At 41.2% G+C, this 24,321-nt stretch overlaps 1 protein-coding gene across 1 annotated transcript in view; it reads right to left on the minus strand.

Moving 5' to 3' along the window:
• The window catches only part of spata20 (spermatogenesis associated 20), a 338,661-nt gene that overhangs the window by 203,520 nt on the left and 110,820 nt on the right, over window positions 1–24,321 (minus strand). The window contains exon 14 of the mRNA XM_055654097.1: window positions 20,603–20,802. Coding sequence (XP_055510072.1) covers window positions 20,603–20,802 — 200 coding nt within the window. The remainder of the gene's footprint in view (window positions 1–20,602; window positions 20,803–24,321) is intronic.

A 24,321-nucleotide genomic window follows, 5' to 3' on the forward strand; every position in this document is an offset into this window, starting at 1 on the left:
GGACAGAAAACTGGAAGTAGAGAGAGGCAGAACCAAGCCTGGCAAAGGATCATGGAAAAGAAAGATACTGAAAACTGGATCTGGCAATGAGCTGAGTAGAGTGTCAAGTATCTTTGTTAAAGTTATTCTGCGACAACCTCTGTTATAAAAGGGAAAGATTTCATAACTCTGCACTACAAACCAGAAGTCCTCTCCAAATATATGGCTGAAGTGCTGCAGAGATTATTAGACTGGCAGAAACCATAAGATCCACAGTTGAAAGATGGGTTAAACCTGAGAAGCACGGAGGTGATGTTATTTCTAATTATGTAAAGTGCTAGAGTAAGTCAGCGGATCAGTAACCATCTCTGGAGCACATGGATAGAGGACATATCTACAATATTTACATATAGGGAAGAACTTCATGACTACAGAGTCATGCAGCATGGAAAAGGCCCTTCAGCCCAACTTGCCCACGCAGACCAAGATGCCCCTTCTACACTAGTCCAAACTGCCTGCATTTGGCCCATATCCCTCGAAACATTTCCGATAAATGTACCTCTCAAAATGTCTTTAAATGTTATGATAGTACACACCTCAACTACCTCCTCTGGCAGCTCATCCATATACCCACCACCCTCTGTATGAAAAGGTTGTCCCTCATGTCCCTATTAAATCGTTCTCCTCTTACCTTAAATCTATAAATCCTATACATCGACCCTATCTATTCCCCTCATGATCTTACATACCTCTAAGATCACCTCTCACCTTCCTGCGCTCCAAAGAATAAAATCTAGCTTGCCCAACCTCTCTCTACAGTTCAGGCCCTCAAGTCCTGGCAACATCCTTGTACATCCGCTTTGCACTCTTCCAGCCTAACAACATTGTTCCTCTAGCAGGATGACCAAAACTAAACACAATACTGCCTCACCAATGTCTTATACAACTGTAAAATAACATCCTAACCTCTATTATTATTAACCTAACTTTTGAAGGGTTTCGGCCCGAAACGTTGCCTGTATCCTACGCTCCGTAGATGCTGCCGCACCCGCTGAGTTTTTCCAGCACTTTTGTCTACCTTCGATTTTCCAGCATCTGCAGTTCCTTCTTAAACATCCTAACCTCTATACTCAATACCCTGACTGATGAAGGGCAATGTAACAAAAGAGTTATTGACCACTCTATCTGCCTGTGATGCCACTTTCAAGGAAGTAAATATCAGTTTTGCTCCCCTGATTTCCTTCTTATGCTCCTTAGCTCCCAAACTTTCTCCAGGGATACATTTGATGGGACATAGGAGACATGGGACAGTAGCTGCCTATACCTGTCCCATGCCTCCTTTTGCCACAATTTCTCTCATCATCCAACATTTCTTACACCCAGTGTTTAAGAAGGAACTGCAGATGCTGGAGAATCGAAGGTTACACAAAAAAGCTGGAGAAACTCAGCGGGTGCAGCAGCATCTATGGAGCGAAGGAAATAGGCAACTAAAATTACCTTTTAGTGATGTTTAAGATTAAAGCTCCAGTTCTTATCGTTAAGAAAATACTCTAATCTATCTTTCTTAGATTCTAAGTTAGAGCACAGGTTAAAAAAAAAGTAATCTAGAAGAGTAATAGAATTTGGGGTTTATTGTCAGTGTAATGGAATTAAAAAATAGAAAGTGATAATTTAACATTCCCTTGGTCAAACGCCATCTATTGGAGCGTTTTCAGATTTTCACAACTTAGGAAGGGTGTTCCTTGCAGCATAGAATCATTGAGATGATATGCAGCCTACAAGTAAAATTATGAGGTAGGCTGCATTAAATAGGTTTGAGTTTTGGGTATCAGTTGTGTGATTTAATTGATGTATTTAAAATATTAATGGAATCCATTGTGCAGATTCAGAGAAATAATTTCTACCGGTCATTAAATCCAGAATAAGACAACGTAAGAAAGTTAGAGCTGGGTCATTGGAGGGTGAAACTAGAGAATTCATTTACGAAAAAAGGGTTATGAAAAAAGGAAGTATCCCATAATAACATGGTTGGCAAGGTCCAACTGCAACTCTGAAGACTGTCATTGATGAGGTTATTAGGCAAGGATATAAAGAGAAATGGAACAAGGGCAGATAAATGGTGTGTAAAACAGTCTATGGTTTAAATGAAAGGCAGGTTAGCCTCAAAAAGGCAAACAACGCAAAGGTGGTGCAGCGGTAGGGTTTTGCCTTTCAGGGCCAGAGACATGAGTTCGACCCTGACTATAGGTGCTGTATGTACGGACTTCGTACGTTCTCCCCTGCATGGGTTTTATCCGGGTTCTCTGGTTTCATCCCACACTGACATACTTGTTTGTAAGTTAATAGACTTGGTAAAAATTGTAAATTGTCCCTTGTGTGTGTGTGTAGGACAGGCACGTGCCGTGAGTAATTAGCCGGGGTAGGCAGTGACTTTTAAAAATCTTAAAACTGCGCATGCGCACATTGTTCCTTCCCCGGTAAACTGTACCTACTGCTTCAATCACGTCATTTTGTATCTTGTTAGAAATGCCAGAAAAAACGGATGAACTCTGTAAATGATGTGCCCATTTTTCATCATATTTTGCTGTATATTTTAGTAACTCAATATAGTTTCCACGATTTAGCGATTCTTTGTTTTCATTATCACCGCGAAAAGCAAGTTCTTGTCTGATCAAAAAGCAAGTAGCACACATTAACTTTTTTTAGTATCTCTCTGTTCTCCTTAACTCTTTCATCGTGAATATCGATGCTAAGTTGCTTCTGCTTATCTATGAGCAAGTCGATCCGTGTAGACCCAAATGTCTTCAATGCTATTTGACTTTCATAATGCGCAGCAGATCTCTTGTGCTTGTTTAAAGCATTAGACAAATTATTTAAATCACTGTATCCACCTGCTACCCATACAGTTCCACTAGATACAGAAAATAACAGGCACGGGAAACAAAACGGTCTATTTGTTGAAATACAACCACATAGCCACTCTTTCCTGTTGTACCAAACTGTTTTAAATGTTCTAATTATTTTTCTTCCTTTGTGCTATTAAAGTTCTTTAAGGTCCGACGTTGGTCTGCCATTTTTAATTATTTTGATCTTTTCCTTTTAAGTGTGCTTTGAGAAACTCTTCAGGTAATCACTATCCATCTTTGAAAATCCCGCCAAGAAACTTGCGCATGCGCAGTAGGCTGGTGCGCAACGCAGCACATGCACGCAGTCCACAGTGTAAAGGCAGAATTTCAGCTGCCTTTATAGGCCGTTGCCACTGATGGCTTGAAGCAGCGTCGACGGCACGCGAGTAGCACATACTTCCGTGTTTAAAACGTACTGCTGATGAAAGGCACGGGATAATTATGCCTCCCTAGGAGATCGATCTCTTAGGGAGGCATAATTCTCCCGTGCCTTTACTATTTATGGCCATTTTATATATGTTTTATATATATTTTATATATATGAAATAATTGCCATTTTATAATTTTAGTCAGGGTAGGCACTGCCTACCTTGCCTACCCTGACGGCACGTGCCTGGTGTAGGATAGTGTTAATGTACGGGGATCGCTGGTGGACGCGGACTCGATGGGCCAAAGGACCTGTTTCCGCCCCATACCTCTAAACTAAATATGGTCTTCATTCATTAAATGGATGATTTATACACTCCTGCACTGAACTCCATCTGATGTGTTATTTTCCAATCCATGACTACACACTCAAACGTAACAAACATCTTTCTGTTCCTTGATGCGTCTGGTCAAAGACCAGTGTCACAATGAGAACCTTGCCAATCAAAGAGCATTGTCTTCGTCACAAACCTCCCAATGAAGCTAACAAAAGCATTTTTTTTAAATAATGAATTTATGGAAAAGGTGAATGGAGTTTAAAATTAGGCCAAAAGGTAGAAGAACATTCAAGAGTGGATGGGAGAATAGAAAGTGAATGTGTCAATGGGAAGGACAGAAAGGGGGACACAACAGACATTTGATGCCAGAATCTCGAGGAAAAAACAAACTCAGCAGTCAGGCAGCATCTACAGAGGAAAATCGACATGTATATTGGGTCAGGATACTTCATTGGATGGAGTTGTGGAGATCAAGGTGGAGGAGAAAAGAGAAAAAGTGAATAATTGATTAAGGAGAAAGATAGAGATAAAAAGGGGAAAAGAAAAGAAATATATACATTTATAAGTTGCCTCTTCAGCATTCAATGACAACATTCTAGAGTGCAATCAGCATGATGTTATCAAGGGTATTGTAGATGGGAGGGAAAAATCAAAGAGAGTGAGCCTAGTTAAAATGTTATATTTTTACTTAAAATTGTGCTTTTATTTCACTTTGCATAAGGGCATTTATTTCAGAAATACTTTTATTCCTGAAGTTGAAGTCATTAGACTGATTCTGTGAATAAACTGAAGTGTAAACAAAAAAATAATTGGTTCAGCCATGCAGAGTTCTGGGAAGCAGTTGGCAGTCTCAGGGTTAAACAAATGACTGCAACTTTAGACTATCTTCATAATCAAGAGATACAAATATTATAACCATATAACCATATAACAATAACAGCACGGAAACAGGCCATCTCGGCCCTACAAGTCCATGCCGAACAAATTTTTTTTCCCCTTAGTCCCACCCAAAGATCCTAGAGGGACAAGATAGACCACTCCTTCGAAATTCAATGGGCTGACGTGTAGTACGCAACGGAACGTCACGGCCGCCATTTGTTACAGCGACACTCGACTTCTGGTATTCCACCCGCTGTGATTCAAAGCAAAGATTATAGAGCTCCGCTATAATCTTTGATCCAAAGCAAAGATCCTCAAGTATCTTGTAGCGGGGACAGACCCCTCCTTTGTGTAGTTTCCCTTGCATTGTATTGCTTTAACACACACTGCAAAAAATTAAATTTAACGTATATATATTTAATATATTTATATGAATGTGTGTCTGTGTGTGAGAGGCAAGTTAGAGATAATAGTTTATTCTCATGTATCAGAAGCAACTTTGATTTAAATCATCACTATTAATTTATTTGTCTTGTAAGATGATATACATAAACCATAAAGGCAATTATATATATAATTATATAGTAATAATAAATATATGCATATATATATATTTATGCACACACACATATATACACACACATACACAAATGCACATACATATTGATACATTTATATGCATACATATATACACATATATAAACATATATATATATACACATACGTATATACACACATATACATGCATATATACACATACATGCATATATACACATACATATATATTTATATATATTATCATTTTCCAACGATCAATAGATTTACGATCAGTTCCTGTGGATTGGAGGATAGCTAATGCTATCCCACTTTTCAAGAAAGGAGCGAGAGAGAAAATGGGGAATTACAGACCAGTTAGCCTGACTTTGGTGGTGTGAAAGATGCTGGAGTCAATTATTAAAGATGTAATAATGGGGCATTTGGATAGCAGTAAAAGCATTAGTCCAAGTCAACATGGATTTATGATTTTACAATGCATTTAAGCCTCTCCCATTTTTATGAGATGAATTCCTGGAATATGCAGGAAGTTTATTGTAACCTAGTGCTACTTGCCTGAACAATGGATGATATATCACTTAAATGCAATTGTTTTCAGTTGTGTGGAGAGACCTGTATATTGAAAATGTGTTTTGCCTCTAATATGTCAATTTACCTTAAATGTAGAAGAGCTTATTAAAATCTTCTTACAAAGACAATTAAGTATTTTCTATCTATCCTCTTTTGGACCCAAGGCATAGCAGAGCTGCCAACTCTCACGAAGAGGTAAGGGAGGGAGAGATGGAAGGGTGGGAGAGAGGGAAGGGAAGGAGATCGCGAAGAGAGGGAGAGAGAGAGAGAGAGAGAGAGAGAGATCGAGAGAAGAGAGGGGAGCGAGAGATCGAGAGGAGGGGAGAGAGAGATCGAGAGAAGAGAGGGAGAAGGGGGGAGAGGGAGAAGGGGGAGAGGGAGAAGGGGAAAGGGGGGGACAGGGAGAAGGGGGACAGGGACAAGGGGGAGAGGGAGAAGGGGGAGAGGGAGAGTGGAACGATAGCACATTATAACGCGCAGCCGTCCCATTCCGACCAAAGATTATAGAGCAGAGCTCCACTAGTATCTTTGATTGCGGCCGCCGCCACCGAACCCCCCGACCCACCATTGCACCCAAAGATGATATAGCAGAGTTATATAATATTTGATTGCACCCTTCTTCACGGCGGGCTTGTGATGTCTTGTATGTATGTGAGTGTTGTTTGCTATGTCCCTATGTTCGAGGAATATAATGGGTAACAGCCGCCCATTCTCGGACTCGAAAAATCTCCTGGTCACTGGACCTAATGTGTCCGCGGGCCATATTGTGCAGACTAATCCCTTACAAAACAAAACCAAAAACGTACAGAAGTGTTAAAATTGTCTTTATTATTGTGGTGAGTAAAGAACTATTAAAAATAAGTCTAATAACTTTCTAATGTACCGACTAATGTTTCCCAATGGCCGTTGATGGGAGAACAGAAAATACCATTTTCACGACAGAATATCGACTGAAAATAATAAAAATATTTTCTCACCTTTCTTTTTTATTGGGGAACCTAAAGAATGACAGGTTGGGTCGTTTAGATTTACGATTAGAATACTTGATAGCAGAGCAGTGAGATGAAATTTAGACCAGGACGCCATGACAGTGTGGGGGAAGCCCAATAAAATGCTTAACAAAATGGCGTCGACGGTCACACACGTCATACTACGCGTTTTTCGAGGAGTGGTCTATCTTGTCCCTCTAGGATCTTTGGTCCCACCTGCCTGCACTCATACCATAACCCTCCATTCCCTTCTCATCCATATGCCTATCCAATTTATTTTTAAATGATACCAATGAACCTGCCTCCACCACTTCCACTGGGAGTTCATTCCACACCGCCACCACTCTCTGCGTAAAGAAGTTCCCCCTCATATTACAGGTGCACAACCTTTTATCCGAAAGCCTTGGGACCAGACACTTGTCGGATTTCGGACATTTTCGGATTTTCGAATGGAAGATTTTTAGCGTCGATTAGGTAGGTAGCGCAGGCGGCTTGAAAAGTCTGGAGCGACTGCCTCCTCCCTGGAGACCGGGGAATCATTGTAAATCATTGCATAAATGTTAGTCAGTTTGTTTGGAGGGATTTTATGTGGTGGTGGTGGGGGGTGAAGGGGGAAACTTTAATTCTTAGTCCCCTACCTGGTCGGCGACTCCCAACATCGCGGAGCTGGGGGCTCCGTCCGGCCGCGGGCGGCGCCGGTTGTAGCTCCGACCCCGGCAACTCTACCCCTGGCTGCGAGGCGCTCCAAATCCAGCGCGGCACGCGGTCAGACGCCCGCAGTCCCAGCTCCGCGAATGTTGGGAGAAGGCGGCCTCAGCGCCCTGGAGCTTACCGCACAGCGACCCGGTAAGGCATTGCCCGCTTCCCCGCTGGTATCCCAGCGCTGCGACGCCGCCGACTCCCAACATTGGGCGGGCGTCCGGTCGCGGGCGGCGCTGGATTTGGAGCGCCTCGCAGCCAGGGGTAGAGTTGCCGGGGTCGGAGCTACAACCGGTGCTCCAGCTGGGAGTTGGCGGCCACAGCGCTGTGGAGCTTACTGCACGGCGACCCGGTAAGGCATTGACCGCTCCCCGTCTCTCCGACCAGGTAGGGGACTAAGAATTCAAGTTTACCCCTTCACCCCTTCACCCCCCCCTCACATAAAAGCCCTCCAAACTAACTGACTAACATTTAAGCAATGATTTACAGATGTTTAAGTGTCTCCCCGGTCTCCGGGGAGGAGGCAGCCGCTACAGAAGTACAGACCTGGGTTGACCATGGGTCGTTTCGGGTCAACTTTGACGCCAAACGCGAGCTTTGGTGTGCAGACGACATCCTGGAAAAAATGGCCGGTTTTCGGAGTTTTTCGGTTTCCGGAACACCGGATAAAAGGTTGTGCACCTGTACCCCTAAACTTCTGTCCCTTAATTCTGAAGTCATGTCCTCTTGTTTGAATCTTCCCTATTCTCAAAGGGAAAAGCTTGTCCACATCAACTCTGTCTATCCCTCTCATCATTTTAAAGACCTCTATCAGGTCTCCCTTTAACCTTCTGCGCTCCAGAGAATAAAGACCTAACTTATTCAACCTATCTCTGTAACCTAGTTGTTGAAACCCAGGCAACATTCTAGTAAATCTCCTCTGTACTCTCTCTATTTTGTTGACATCCTTCCTATAATTGGGCGACCAAAATTGTACACCATACTCCAGATTTGGTCTCACCAATGCCTTGTACAATTTTAACATTACATCCCAGCTTCTATACTCAATGCTCTGATTTATAAAGGCTAGCATACCAAAAGCTTTCTTTACCACCCTATCTATATGAGATTCCACCTTCAAGGAACTATGCACGGTTATACCCAGATCCCTCTGTTCAACTGTATTCTTCAATTCCCTACCATTTACCATGTACGTCCTATTTTGATTCGTCCTGCCAAGGTGTAGCACCTCACATTTATCAGCATTAAACTCCATCTGCCATCTTTCAGCCCATTTTTCCAAATGCCCTAAATCACTCTGTAGACTTTGGAAATCCTCTTCATTATACACAACACCCCCTATCTTGGTATCATCTGCATACTTACTAATCCAATTTACCACACCTTCATCCAGATCATTGATGTACATGACAAACAACAAAGGACCCAACACAGATCCCTGAGGCACCCCACTAGTCACCTGCCTCCAACCCGATAAACAGCCATCCACCATTACCCTCTGGCTTCTCCCATTCAGCCACTGTTGAATCCATCTTGCTATTCCTGCATTTATACCCAACAGTTGAACCTTCTTAACCAACCTTCCATGAGGAACCTTGTCAAAGGCCTTACTAAAGTCCATATAGACAACATCCACTGCTTTACCCTCGTCAATTTCCCTAGTAACCTCTTTGAAAAATTCAAGAAGATTAGTCAAACATGACCTTCCAGGCACAAATCCATGTTGACTGTTCCTAATCAGACCTTGTTTATCTAGATGCTTATATATATTATCTCTAAGTATCTTTTCCATTAATTTGTCCACCACTGAAGTCAAACTAACAGGTCTATAATTGCTAGGTTTACTCTTAGAACCTTTTTTAAACAATGGAACAACATGCGCAGTACGCCAATCCTCGGGGACTATTCCCGTTTCTAATGACATTTGAAATATTTCTGTCATAGCCCCGGCTATTTCTACACTAACTTCCTTCAATGTCCTAGGGAATATCCTGTCAGTACCTGGAGACTTATCCACTTTTATATTTTTCAAAAGTGTCAGTACTTCTTTTACTTTGAACCTCATAGTATCCATAGCTACTCTACTAGTTTCCCTTACCTCACATAATTCAATATCCTTCTCCTTGGTGAATACCGAAGAAAAAAAATTGTTCAATATCTCCCCCATCTCTTTTGGCTCTGCAGATAGCTGTCCACTCTGTCTCTCCAATGGACCAATTTTATCCCTCCTTATCCTTTTGCTATTAATATAGCTGTAGAAACCCTTTGGATTGACTTTCACCTTACTTGCCAAAGCAACCTCATATCTTCTTTTAGCTTTTCTAATTTATTTCTTAAGATTCTTTTTACATTCCTTATACTCCTCAAGCACCTCATTTACTTCATGCTGCCTATAATTATTGTAGATCTCCCTTTTTTTCCGAACAAGATGTCCAATTTCCCTTGAAAACCAGGGCTCTTTCCAATTTTTACTGTTTCCTTTCAACCGAACAGGAACATAAAGATTCTGTACTCTTAAAATTTCCCCTTTAAATGTCCTCCATTTCTCTTCTACATCTTTCCCATAAAACAAAATGTCCCAGTTCACTCCTTTTAAATCATCTCGCATCGCATCAAAGTTAGCCTTTCTCCAATCAAAAATCTCAACCCTAGGTCCAGTTCTGACCCTCTCCATAATTATATTGAAACTAATGGTATTGTGATCACTGGACCCGAAGTGCTCCCCAACGCATACCTCCGCCACCTGTCCAGTCTCATTTCCTAACAGGAGGTCCAACACTGCCCCTCCTCTAGTAGGTACCTCTATGTATTGCTGCAAAAAACTATCCTGCACACATTTTACAAACTCCAACCCATCCAGCCCATTTACAGAATGTGTTTCCCAGTCTATGTGTGGAAAGTTGAAATCTCCCACAATCACTACCTTGTGCTTACTACTAATCTCTGCTATCTCCTTACATATTTGCTCTTCCAATTCTCGTTCCCCGTTTGGCGGTCTATAATACACCCCTATAAGTGTTGCTACACCTTTCCCACTTCTCAATTCCACCCAAATAGCCTCCCTAGATGAGCCCTCCAATCTATCCTGCCAAAGCACTGCTGTAATATCTTCCCTGACTAGCAATGCAACACCTCCACCTCTTGCCCCTCCAATTCTATCACACCTGAAGCAACGAAATCCTGGAATATTTAGTTTCCAATCACAGCCCTCCTGCAACCACGTTTCACTGATCGCCACAACATCATACTTCCAGGTGTCTATCCAGACTCTAAGCTCATCCACCTTTCTTACAATGCTCCTAGCATTAAAATATGCACATTTAAGAAAACCCCCGTCTCTTATTCTCTGTTTATTTCCTTTTTTTTCTTTCTCCTCTTGTGTCCGAGTGCTTCCCATTTCTGCTTCCTGCCTCCCATTCTGTCTACTACCTTTCGCTATTTGAGTCCCTCGCCCCAACCATTCTAGTTTAAAGTCTCCCCAGCTGCCTTTGCAAATTTCTCCACTAGGATATTGGTCCTATAAACTGCACTGCATCACCTTTCAAACAATTTATATTTTAGTTTTGTTTTCACATGACCTTTCATTCAATCTTTGCCTCGTTCAAAGATTTTTTGGAGCTGATATACAATACAATACGGTTTATTTGTCACATTGCAGATAAGTGCAAGTGAAATGAATATGTCAGCAGCGGTACAATTATAAAGAACACACACAAAAACACAATAAAAATTTAACATAAACATCCACCACAGCATTCATCACTGTGGTGGAAGGCACACAATTTTGCCAGTCCTCCTCCATTTTCCCCCGTGGTATGGACCTCAACCCTCCGCAGCCGTTGCTGCGGGCATCCAGATGGTAAAAGGACAAGGTACAAGTCCAGGTAAGTCCAGAGTCGGCTCTTCCCCACCGGAGACCACGGCTTTAAGTTGGTGTAGGCCGCAGGCCGGCGGTCGAAGATTTAAAGTCCCCGCCACGCCTCAGACAGAAGCACCGCAGACTGCAGGGTCGGCGATCGAAGCTCCCCTCCAGGGGTGATGTTAAGTTCACGACGGGCCCGCGGTAGAAGTTGGCCGCGGGCCGGCAGTGATGGCTTCTTCTTCCCCCGGATCCCCCACGAGGGATCCCGGGATGTAGACGCCACGCCAGCTGGAGCTGTGCAGACCGCTGCTTCAGGCTGCTGGCTGCCCCGGGCCAGCGAAACGGAGCGCTCCCCTCCAGCGAGGGCTCACCTGCTCCACGCCGAGAGTCCACGCCGCTGAAGCCCCGGGCGCGTCTCCGGGAAAGGCCGCGCCAATCCTTGCTGTTACGCCACGGGGAGGCGACCTGGAAAAAGTCGCCTCTCCATGGAGGAGGCGGCCAAAACGGTTTCCCCCTCACCTCCCCACACAAAACACACAAAGAAACATTAAAAACATACTTTAAAACATACTAAAAAAATTTAAAAAGTTGAAAAAACTAACGCGCTGCTGACAGGGCTGCCGCCATTGCAGCGCCCCCACCGGATATGATGTTTCCATGGAAACTGACTGGCCAGCTGGTCCACCCAGCATTTGTACCCTCATGACGCTAATTCACAGCACATACTGTACCACGGTGCGACACCTTTAGTTAGTAAAGAACATCAAGATCACGTCATTAACAGAATCTGACATTCAGTGCTTACGAAACGGAGTGCATATCAGTTCAATCGTTTTTCAGGACAGGTAATAAAGAGTAAGTGTGTAGGAAGGAACTGCAGATGCTGGTTTAAACCGACGATAGACACAAAATGCTGGACTATCTCAGCGGGACAGGCAGCATCGCTGGAGAGAAGGAATAGGTGACGTTTCGAATGATTCTGAAGAAGAGTCTTGACCCGAAACGTCACCCATTCCTTCTCTCCAGAGATGCTGCCTGTCCCGCTGAGTTACTCTAGCTGTTTGTGTCTATCTTCGGTTTAAACCAGTATCTGCAGTTCCTTCCTACACATATCTTCTGTCATGACTCGATATCTGAGATTTCTGTGGTTCAAGGCAACTTAAATACACTTCGTGATAACCAGGCAGTTCACGGAATGATGGCATGTATTTTTACATACTTATAAGGATACAGAAGACTGGCATCCGGCCTATCTCGCCCATGTCAACTCCCAGAGAAGTAATGCCACTTTTCCCATTCCCTCTCCTTATTTCCCTATACTTCTGCAATGTATTATTTCGCACCATACTCATTAACTTCACGGGTTCTTTTGCCACTTACCTGCACAAAAGGTGCAATATTCTGAATATAATTCAACCACCTGCATATCTTTGGGATGTGGTAGGGAACCAGAGAACTCAGAGGAAACCAAAGCAGTCACAGAGAAAACATGCAAACTCTACACCCAGGAGCGTTAAGACAGCCGCATTGCCTTTTGTGTCTCATGGGTGCCCATTTCCTTTGATCGCATATTACAGAGCTTCTAGTCCCAGTTTTAGTATTATAATATTAGAGATAGAGAAAAGACTCATTGACCAACCAGAGCAGATGGTTTATATGCTAAAGTCAAGAAAATAAAAATAAAACATAGATAATGGAAGCAAGAAAATTTGGGGGAATTAGAAACAAAGAGATTTTTATTTAGAAGAGCTTGAAGATGTAGCCAAGTTGAGATAAAATTGTGAAACATAAAAGGAGGTAGAATGTCAAATCCCACACTGAAGCACAAATTCGCAGTTTAGCATTTAACTGCAGTCTCAATTCTGAGGAAAACCAAAGGATGTGGAAATTAAATAGGAAAGTTAACTTGAAATACATCAGTACTGAACACATTGACCTACGGTAATCCTGCTCTTATTCCTTACATTCTGCATGAGATTAGGCTACCTAGATTGAAACAATATAAATTATAAATGGAATACGTCTAATAGTTAGACAATGACAACCTTAGGCTTCTATCTCAATAATAAACAATTGCTGGTCGGAATTGAGTCACCAGCCCAGAACATTTCAGTCACAAAGTTCAGCATTAAATAATCTGCCTGAAGTGTAAAGAAATACACATCACAACCCTGCAATCAGTAACTGTAGCCCAAGGTTTGCTTCCTGTTCTAAGATGCTCATCACATTGGTCAGGTGCGGCTGTCCTCTTCTAATCTGGAGCACATATTCCCCGACTCTATTAAAAGTGCAATGTGTAATAAACCTGAACATTTCAAACCTCCAGCAAGTGCTGCAATACCTGCACAGAGTGTTAACTCTCGATAATTTCCCCAGGGTCTGCAAGAATTATAGATTAAACTCCAGGCCATTTTACAAGTAACACAGGGAAAGATTTATTGTGGCCTTAAAAACAAAATCTTTCTTGACATTTTCTTCACTCGTTTGGAAAATATTGGAGATAAGAAAGTATCTGGTTGACTGACCATTCGCGCTGTATCTCTAAACTAAACTAAACTAAATTCAATTAGATAAGAAGGAGTCTATTTTCTATTACCAGATTTGCATTGAAAGTAAAGAGATTCAGACTGGACAACCAATGGTTGCACCCCATATTTTGTCTGGGCGGCTTATACCCCAGCTGTATGAATATTGACTTCTCTAACTTCAAGTAAACCTTGCTTTCCCTCTCTCTCCATCCCTCCCCCTTCCCCGTCCGACCAGTCTGACTGTCTCCCCGATTACATTGCATCTGTGTTTGCTTTGTCACCTTCTCCTAGCTAACAATGGTCTATTCTACATTTTCCTTGATCTTCATTTATTTTGATCTCTTACACTTCCATATCTCTGTAACTCCCTCTCCCCCTGACCCTCAGCCTAAAGAAGGGTCTCGGCCAGAAACATCACCCATTCCTTCTATCCAGAGATGCTGCCTGCCCCACTTGAGTTGTATTATTTAGAAAAGTAAAATATCTTTATTTTAAAAATGTTCACACGACAAAGGAGCAATTATCAATTTCAGGAGGCGTTGTGGAGCACATACCCCACTCAGTATCAATGATGCCTAGCTGGATATGATTAGGAGCTTCAAGTTCCTAGGATTGAATAGGGACAAGTCTGAATGTTGGGGGAACGTACTTAATTGGGGCAAGGTTGATGATAATGTCATTAGGCGGAAGCTAAGGAGCATAAATTGAAAGTAATTGTTGGTGGGTAAATCCACAGATGTCACATGGGAGTTGTTTAAAACCTAAACAACTCTGTGTTAGCTTCTTCCCACATCCCAAAGACCTGCAGGTTAGCACATTAAAAAAAAGTGCATTCAAACATAGAAACATAGAAATTAGGTGCAGGAGTAGGCCATTCGGCCCTTCGAGCCTGCACCGCCATTCAATATGATCATGGCTGATCATCCAACTCAGTATCCCGTACCTGCCTTCTCTCCATACCCCCTGATCCCCTTAGCCACAAGGGCCACATCTAACTCCCTCTTAAATATAGCCAATGAACTGGCCTCAACTACCCTCTGTGGCAGAGAATTCCAGAGATTCACCACTCTCTGTGTGTCAAAGGGCCTGTCCCCATGCGGTATTACTCTACTCCTAACCTGCGTTATTTTGTTCCACAACAGGACTTCACAAGTCTCATGTTGTGAAATCTAGAGCAGATATGCATTGACTATAGTGCAAAAATATGACTCATGAACATGAGCAGTAGTAGGTTTCTATCCAAGCTCCTGACATTCATCTGGGAATACAGACATGGCATTAGCAGCTTTTTATTTAACATGCGTAACATCCACTCTATTAAATCTCTATATGTTGTACATGTGTATGGCTTGGTTGTGCACAATTACGGTATAATTGAATAGCACATGCAGAACAAAGTCTTTCACTGTATCTCAGTACACGTGACATTAATAAATCAACACTAATTAGGTTAGTGTGCTGCCAAAGCAAACACAACAATCATCGCAATGCAGGGAACTCATTGTTTTACATTCACGGCCCATGTTTGACACAAAGTCCAAGATGATAACTTTACCAATTCACAGTGTTCCTGTCTTTCTGGCGTGCAGCACCCAGGCTAGCTACTAGAGCTTCTCAACTATTTAGAGCCATAATTTAATGAGGTAAAATCCTCACATGCTCCCTCTATTGCTTCAGTTGCGGGTTCTTTTTCCCGACTAAAAAAAAACAAAATTTTAACAGCAGGTTCTTGCAGCTCCAGAGCAACCTGAATAAAAAATACCTTGGATTTTGGAAGGTTAAGGGTTCAAGAGCTGTGGGTACCATAATGGCAACAATCTTCTCAGCCGCATCATTTGAGGTTGACCTTTTTTGATCGTATTGTTCCAGCTGGCAACTATCTTTATTACTGCCCTTGGCCTATGCTCGCAGCAGGTCAAGGCCATCATCTGCACGTCAACCTCCATCGTAATATATTTATTCACAGGCACTCTCACTTTTCACCTTTACACTTTGCTTCACAGTTAACACCATCTACTGCTAATACTTCATCCTTCCCCTGCAGAAGAGCATGACCTGGTGCTCCGCTTTGATGCCACTCAATGTCTACTACAATCTCTGGGCACCACTGCCCTGTACCTGCTGTGTATAAAAGCTGCCATTTCTTACTCTATAAATCAGGCATCACTTTGTGCTCTCTGCCTCCACTGTAGCTTGTAGAAACTCAGTGTAGTTTGTCTACCAGTAAATGTTACAAAATTAACTAAAATATAAGAGTATCGCAAACTCATCTGATCCTTTTCATGAAATGCCTCTAATTAAATGGGTGACATATGCGGCACAGCTGCTGACTCTCAGTAACAGAGACCTAGGTTCAATCATGACCTCGGATGTTGTCTGTGTACAGTTTGCATAGTTTCCCTGTGACCACGTAAGATACCTCTGGGTGTTCTAGTTTTCTCCTATATCCCAAGAAGTGCAGCAGGCCGGTACGTTAACTTGCCACTGCAAATTGTCCTGAATGTGCAGGTGAACGCTAGAATTTAGGGAAAGTTGTCGAGAATGTTAGTGCAATAAAAAGTAATGTCAGGTTAATGTAAATGGGTGTTTCAATAGGATAGGTAAGTGGTATATTATTTAACGAGCGTGTGGGGGGTTACAATTTAAGAGGAATATTTAATTTTAAGAAACAAAGAGTCCGTACGACTAGAAAAACCTTTTGTATTTCGGTTTGTGGAGTAGGAGTGTGGAACAAATTGAACGAGGAATTAAAGCAATGTACAAACATGAATCATTTTAAAATGATATATAAAAAAATAATTTTCAAGGGAGGGGATGGTTGACAAGTGGGGGTTAATGTTTATCTATTGCTTTACAATTGTTTACTTATGTTTGGTTACTTCATACATGAAGTTTGTATGTGTATAATAGTTGTATGTATATATATGTCTGTAGGTATTATGGGGAATTGCATGGGGTAGTATTATTATTATTATTATTAATTAATTGATTTTTAAATATGGTAGAAGTGTTGGGGAAAGGGGGTGAGATTTAATAAGTTATTCTTCTTCTCACTCCTTTTCGAGCTTGTACAGACACAGAGTTGGACATTGGAAATTTGCTTTTTGTTCTTTTCATTGCTTGTAAATATTGATTGTAATGTCCAATTGTTTGATAATTTCGATTTTGTTACTATTAATGTCTTTACTTGTTCGGAATAAATAAAATGAATAAATAAATAAATAAATATATATGATAGGAAAGTGGTGATGAGTTAGATGATCAGCTTTATGAATGACAGAGCAGGCTCAAAGGAAAAAAAAAGCTTTACTTTGCTTCTCTTTTTTTTATTGTTCTTAACCATATAACCATATAACCATATAACAATTACAGCACGGAAACAGGCCATCTCGGCCCATCTCGGCCTCGGTCTTAATTAAAAGTATCCACAATCTTATGTATTCCAAAATACAATTAAAACTTATCTCGATGCAGTCTCTAATTCTTTCACCCATCATCTTAAATTTATCTCTTCTGATTATGCAGATGCTATTGAAAACAATTCCCCACAGGAAAAAGTGCTGCTCTATTACAATCAGCATATTGGAGTGATATTTTGTGGTATCATGTCATATGCTGTTGTATGGTGAAGGTACCTTATAGTTTAAAATAAACAAAAAAAAGTGCTGGTGTAACTCAGGTCAGGCAGTATTTCTAGAGGAAATGGAAAGGCAGCATTTCAGGTTGGGACCCTTTTCCAGATCCGACAAAAAAGGTTACCTATCCATGTACCTGTCCAAGTTTCCTTTAAATTATGTTATTGTACCTGCCTCAACTACCTCCTCTGACAGCTCATTCCATTAAGTAAAAAAATGTTCCCCTCAGGTTTCTATAAAATCTTTCACCTGTCACCTTATGTCCTCTGGTTCTTGATTATATTGGTGGAAGACTCAGAGAGAAAATGAAATCTTTATTGATACTCAGACTGGCTTTAATGACGGCATCACATGCCCTTTGCTTTTATCTATTAATGTGGATATTCGAGCACGTGCACAAATGAATTAAAATAAGGATTCATATATGCACAAACATGCCCGGAGCTTTGGGCAGAAAATTATATATCACCCAGAATCGCTCTCCTCTCTTTCCAAAATCCACTTTGCAAACTGCACATATATCATATAACCATATAACAATTTACAGCACGGAAACAGGCCATCTCGACCCTTCTGGTCCGTGCCGAACACATATTCTCCCCTAGTCCCATATACCTGCGCTCAGACCATAACTTTCCATTCCCTTCCCGTCCATATAACTATCCAATTTATTTTTAAATGATAAAAACGAACCTGCCTCCACCACCTTCACTGGAAGCTCATTCCACACAGCCACCACTCTCTGAGTAAAGAAGTTCCCCCTCATGTTACCCCTAAGCTTCAGTCCCTTAATTCTCAAGTCATGTCTCCTTGTTTGAATCTTCCCTACTCTCAGTGGGAAAAGCTTTTCGATCTTCGATCACTATGTTCACAATATTGGAATATCTGGCCACTCTCTCAGCTTTCACATAATGAATCTGCAAAGATCATTTTTTTGTTTCAAAATTCTACGTCTGCACTGTACAGTTAACAAAGGACTGATGTGATTGACTTAAAATGTTAACGCTCTTTTTCTCTCCTCAAATACTGCCTGACCTTCAGAGTACCTCTAGCGTTTTCACTTTTCATTTCAGATTTACAATATGTGCATTTTTTTTGCTTTTTCAAGAACAAATATGATCCTTTTCTCCATTTACCTCATGGGCTAATGCAGTTGAAGAAGACAATAATTACATTCATGTATTTTTTTAAGTCCTGAAAATCATCTTTTTTTTTTTAAATGTCTTTTCTATAAGGTATACAATCAATACAATATTATACCATTAAGTACTTTCAATGAAGAGCCACATAGACTTCTCAGAACGTGGATGGACAGATGAGACCACCAGCTTTTAATTCCCGACAGACCACATGTGCAGAAAGTGCACAGATGTTTTCCTGCAGTTTTACCTGAAGCACAAATACACTCAGCTGGACTAACAGCTGCATTCACTGCAAAACATAAGGAAAACCTGTGGCTCTCCTTGGTCATACCTTCCGGAAGAGACAACCTGCAGCGTCGGAAAATTTAGGTTAGTACGTAGGTGGTCTGCCAAAAGCTACAGTGATGAGGTCAATGATAAGAATTTAGATTTTTTTTTTAATTATTTGACTGTGTTAAAATGCTGCACTTCAAAAAGGGGGCTTTATTTTTGTTAATGTTTTTTAATCATTCAATAGTTTACTAAATTCTTTGAATGTTTTTCGTTGTTCAAGGCTTTGACAAGTCGGGGGTGGTAAACATCTTTTCACCTTTTTATGGCTGAGTTCGGTGTTCCCCTCTTGTGATCCTTCCAGAGCTTGGATGTTGGGGGATCTGGCCGACTGTGCCCGCAGGCTGTTGCTGATCAGTTAATAGTACTGTATATTCCAAAGTCAACTGCAAATGTGGGTGGAGAGATTTTGCCTGCAAGTTCTGGCCCACTTTAAACCCTTTCTTTTCCCAAACCTCAGCTTCTTTAAAGGGAATAGCCAGACAGAAAAAACAAACGGGCCATTGTTAGAGCTGATTATTATGTTGGTGGCTGTTATCGGAGAATGCCAACCATTCTGCACAGTCCTGATTTGACCAACAATCAGTGTTTGACTAACAATCATCTGTTGCACAAATGTCAGGAGGACCCTCTTCTCAATTTACTCACGATTATTTCGCATCTGACTACTATCAGCATATGGCAGAAGGCATCAGGCACATCCAGAGCCGAATAACAAGCCATTTCCCCTCCCACCTGCAGCTTCATAGGTTAGCAAAATATTCACAGCAGAATAATAACCAGCATGTTGTGTATAGAATGGGTGGATGCAGCTGATGAACAGTGACACATCATTCTGGAAGGAGTGCGGGCAGTGGCTGACTAAGCAACTGACTTTTTTTGTACCATTAGCCAGATGATAACTGTACACAAAAGATTCAGTGTTCCCAACTTGAACTGTAAATAGGCTATCAGTAAAATGATTTTGGATATATATCCAAAATGATCACCTGTAGTGATAACAGGTAGAAGTGTGAAATGTAGAGCAGGAGAACATACCTGGCAGGTCAACCCAAATTACAATGCACAGAAAGAAAGCAAAGAAAGCAGAAAGTGATGTTTCAGTTTGAGAAGAGACATATTTTTGAATTGAGGGGCTTCAAAATGCAAGACAATGAATGTTTGCAAGCCATTCAACTTTAAGAGTATCACAGCAGCTTACTCTGCAATTCGCTGCAGCAGTCTTCTGACATTGATTAAAAGGGGGTAGGTTAGTTCATTTTAGTTCCTACCCCATCCAAAGATCAGAGGCCACTTATGACAGACTCACAACTCAGATTAAAATGAACTTGCACCAACACCCAGGTCCAAACCCAAGACCTCACACTTTCAACGGTTCGTTATCTCACCAGGAGGTCCAATTATTTACTGATGAACAGCTGATTCGTGGAAAGTACTCATCCATGGCATGGTTTAGACCAATCACATGGAAATTATTATTCAAAGAAAGCTTGATAGATCTATAATAGATGAAACATCACCATGAATAGACACAAAAAGGTGGAGTAACTCAGCGGGTCGGACAGCATGTCTGGAGAAAAGGTACAGGTGACGTTTCGGGTCACGACCCTTCTTCAGACATCACTGTGAAGACTACAACTTTACAAGTTCAAATACTATACATACTGGAAACATCTTTATGTAGCATCATCATTCAAATCTCAAGGATAGATGCCAAAATTAACACAGGTTTATGCACTGTTTACAATGCCAGGTTTGGCCTGTACTCTCCACATTACCTGATTTTGTATTATTAACTGTAAGAATCGTGGTGCGTACACGTACCTGCTTGAGTGGATGATGTTGTGTCATCAAGCCAATAACCATTTCTGGTAGAGCCATAGGAATGCCTTTTAGCAGTTTTTCAAATGTTGTAACAATTTGCTTTGATCTGATAGTCCAGTCTGGCCGATTGGTGAAGTTTGCCAGCCGCACAAGGTTGGAAGCAGCCACAGCATTGCCACTGGGCTCTGCACCATCCTGGTCTGCATCAGAAATAATGAGGACATCACGATTTATTTTAATATGCACTCCTATTAGTCGGTTCAAACAATAATGAACTTGGCAACTCAAATTAACTGTGATAATCGAGGACAAATTCATGGGAAGTATAATTGTTTCCTTGATCAGTATGTTGATAAACCAACAAAAAAGTAGTAAATTTTACATCTGGCATTATGCAAGGAAAATGAGTTCATCAATATTCTGATGGTACAGGGGATTAAGGAAGAATGGTCATAGTATGGCAGATTTTTTATATCAAGATTGGGGGTAATTTAGTAGAATCAAAAATCAGGCTCTCAAATCTAAACTAAGGCTGCAATCCCACTGAGGAACTGAATTAATCAAACAATGACAAAGTTAAAAATGCATGATTTACATACGCCTTTAATTCCAGAAAAACTCATCAGAATTCATGGTTAACAAGAGATGTAAGAGATGTAATTAAAAGAAAAAGCTCATAAGAAAAAGGAAAAAAGAAAACAAGCAAAATATAGCAAGAAACAGATTCTAAAAGCTTCTGTGGATACCTAGGAGATATATATGGTAAGGTTACTGAGGATCCCCTATGGACCAAGATGAATTATACTGGAGAGTAAAAAGGAAAGAATATTTTGTGTATATCTTCATGGTGGATGACACAGAATACCACAGGAAAACATCTGTTATATCAAGTGGCAGGCCATAGAAAAAAATGAAAATGAGTAAATGAAACAAAAGTCCTCCATTTTACTAACACGGAGATATTTCCAGTGGAATTCCTCTCTTCATAAGACTGATTCTATACAGCCATCTACTGCAACAAAGCATCTTCAAGGATTTATCAATAACCGTTTAAAGCATTTAATGTGTCATAAATTTGAACATGGGTTAATTTGAAACTTGAATCCCTCATCATCCTTTATTTAGATTGTAACAACAATTTAAATATTCTCAGCCCATTACCTGATCGTTAAACACAATTGCAATGATATATGCAAACATTCCAATGGCCTCATAGTACGGGTGACATTCCCTTCTCAACAGTTGACCTTAGATTTAATGAGCACACTTAGCTCATTAGTCAAGGTTCTTGTATGTTTCGTATTAGGCAGAATACATGATAATGTTCCAATAATCCAGGCTTCTGACACTCCTGCAGCCACAGGGTCACAATTAATATAGCCACACCTTAAATAAACAGCTTAGTTTCCACATAATTTAATCGTTTAATATGTGCATGACTATTTATTAATGCAGAAATGTACAGAGATCCTAATGATAAAAGAGCCACTTACAGATCTCTGCAATAGCTTTTTTTTAAATTTCTGTATATGTCTCTAAAAACGCTTGCGCAATCGAGTCTTAAGTTAATGTTATTGAATTCAAATGGTGGGTAAGTCAATATTTTAAACATTGCATCCCTATTTTACAGCATTATACTGATTAATTTAGAGCAATGATTAATGTACATGTTCTCCTTATTTCTAATTGGGGCAAAATTTCTGCAAGAAAATCACAAGTGATCTGCCGGCAGACATGTCCTTAACTGAACTATTCCTGAGCAGAGACTGTAGCACAGCAACCAGTCTGTAAAAGGGTCTTGACCTGAAACGTCACCCATTCCTTCTCTTCAGCGATGCTGCCTGTTCAGAAAAGCTGAGTTACTCCAGTTTTTAATGTCTATCTACAGTTTCGACTGATCAGACTGCTGGTCAGGAACTTGCGTGCTGCCTACCTACCTTCTCGTGGGCAGCAGAAACATCTGTAGGTACCCCAGCACACAAGCCAGGTTAATCCTATTATGGGCAGCAACATTTAAATAAATGAAAAATCAGCTGCCAGGAGAAATAAACTCAGCCAATTACTTCAATACTCAACAAATTAATTGATAATTAAATCAGTTTAAATATTTTAATTTGTGGGTTTTTTTTACTCCTAAAATTTTTTTTCTACTCGCATCAGACACCCCTTTCCTCCATCCTTCCTGCAGCTTTGGAAGTTACTGCTGCATAAGCTTATTATTATTGTCACATGTACCGAGATACAGTGCAAATACCATTAAGCATGTAATATATTGTGTTACAGCAGCAGAGAAAGTTTAGGTAAAAAAGTGCAAGGGGAGCAAAAGGGTAGGTTTGGAAATCACGAATTCATCTTCTTATGAGAAGAGCATTTTAATAACAGCACAGAAGAAGCTGTTCTTAAGTAAGGTGGCTCATGCTATCAACCTTTTAAAAAAAATCAGAAACAGAGACAGTTTCTTCCCAGCTGTTAACAGGCAATTTAACCATCCTACCAACAACTCGAGAGCAGCCCTGCACTACTATCTACATCATTGGAGACCCTCGAACTATCCTTGATCAGACTTTTCTGGCTTTATCTTGCACTAAACATTATTCACGACATTCTCTTTATCATGTATCCATACTCTGTGTATGGCTTGTTTATAATCATGTATTGCCTTTGAACTGACTGGTTCGCACGCAAGAATAGTTTGTACTGTACTTCAGCAAGTGTTGCAATAAACTAAGCTCCATGCAATCTCATGTCCGTCAGAGAGGTGAGAAGAGAGAATGACCAATGTAGGCATAGTCATTGATTTATTTGGCTGCTTTTTACAGAGGCAGCGGGAATTGTAGATGGGAGTCAAAGGGAGATGGGTAAGCGTTGATGGACTGGGCAGCGTCCAACAACTCTACAATATCTTATCGTCTTGGGTAAAGCTGATACTGATGCTTACCAAGCTATGTAGCATCCAGGTAGGACCCTTTCTCCAGATAGGATCCTTGCCCCTTTAAAGGTTCGTAAGAGTTCATTAGGGACGTGCCAAATTTCCCCAGAGCTCAAGAAAGTAGAGGCATTGGTGTGCATCTTTGACCATAGTGTCAACGTCGTCGGACCTGGACAAAATGTTGGTGGTGAAGCACCCGGTTGCTGACCATTTTAACTCCCCTTTCCATTCCCATTCTCTTAGCCAGCTCCACTGCTAAAGTGAGGTCACATGCACATTGGAAGAACAACACCACGTATTCCGCTTGGGCAGCCTACATCCCTACGGTATGAATAGTGATTTCCTCCCCCTCCCACCGGCTAACACGCACCCTGGTGCACACATATTTCTTCCTCCATCTTTCACCAGCCCAGTCATCTTGCTCCTTTCCCCTCCTCCTTTCGCTCATCTCCTATCCCTACCCCAAATCATTTCCCTTTTAATCCCTCTCTTTCCCCTCTTCCCCGTCCGATTCCCCCATTTCCTTCCCTCTGCTTTACATTTTATTCCTTCACTTTTTTCCTCATCTAACACCCTTTTATCTCCTTTGCCCCTCTACCCTATGTTATTTTCTCCATGCATCTGCCAATCACCGCCCATCTCTATCCACCTATCACTTGCACAGCTTTTCGCCACCCACATTTCTCTTTTCCAGCTTTCTCCCCCTTACTCCATCAGTCTAAAGAAGGTTCTCAAATCAAAATATTGTCTGTACATGTCCTCCACTAATACAGCCTATCCCTCTGGTGCC

Source organism: Leucoraja erinacea, chromosome 23 (genome assembly GCF_028641065.1).
Source record: "Leucoraja erinacea ecotype New England chromosome 23, Leri_hhj_1, whole genome shotgun sequence".
In the NCBI taxonomy this organism is placed as follows: Eukaryota; Metazoa; Chordata; class Chondrichthyes; order Rajiformes; family Rajidae; genus Leucoraja; species Leucoraja erinaceus.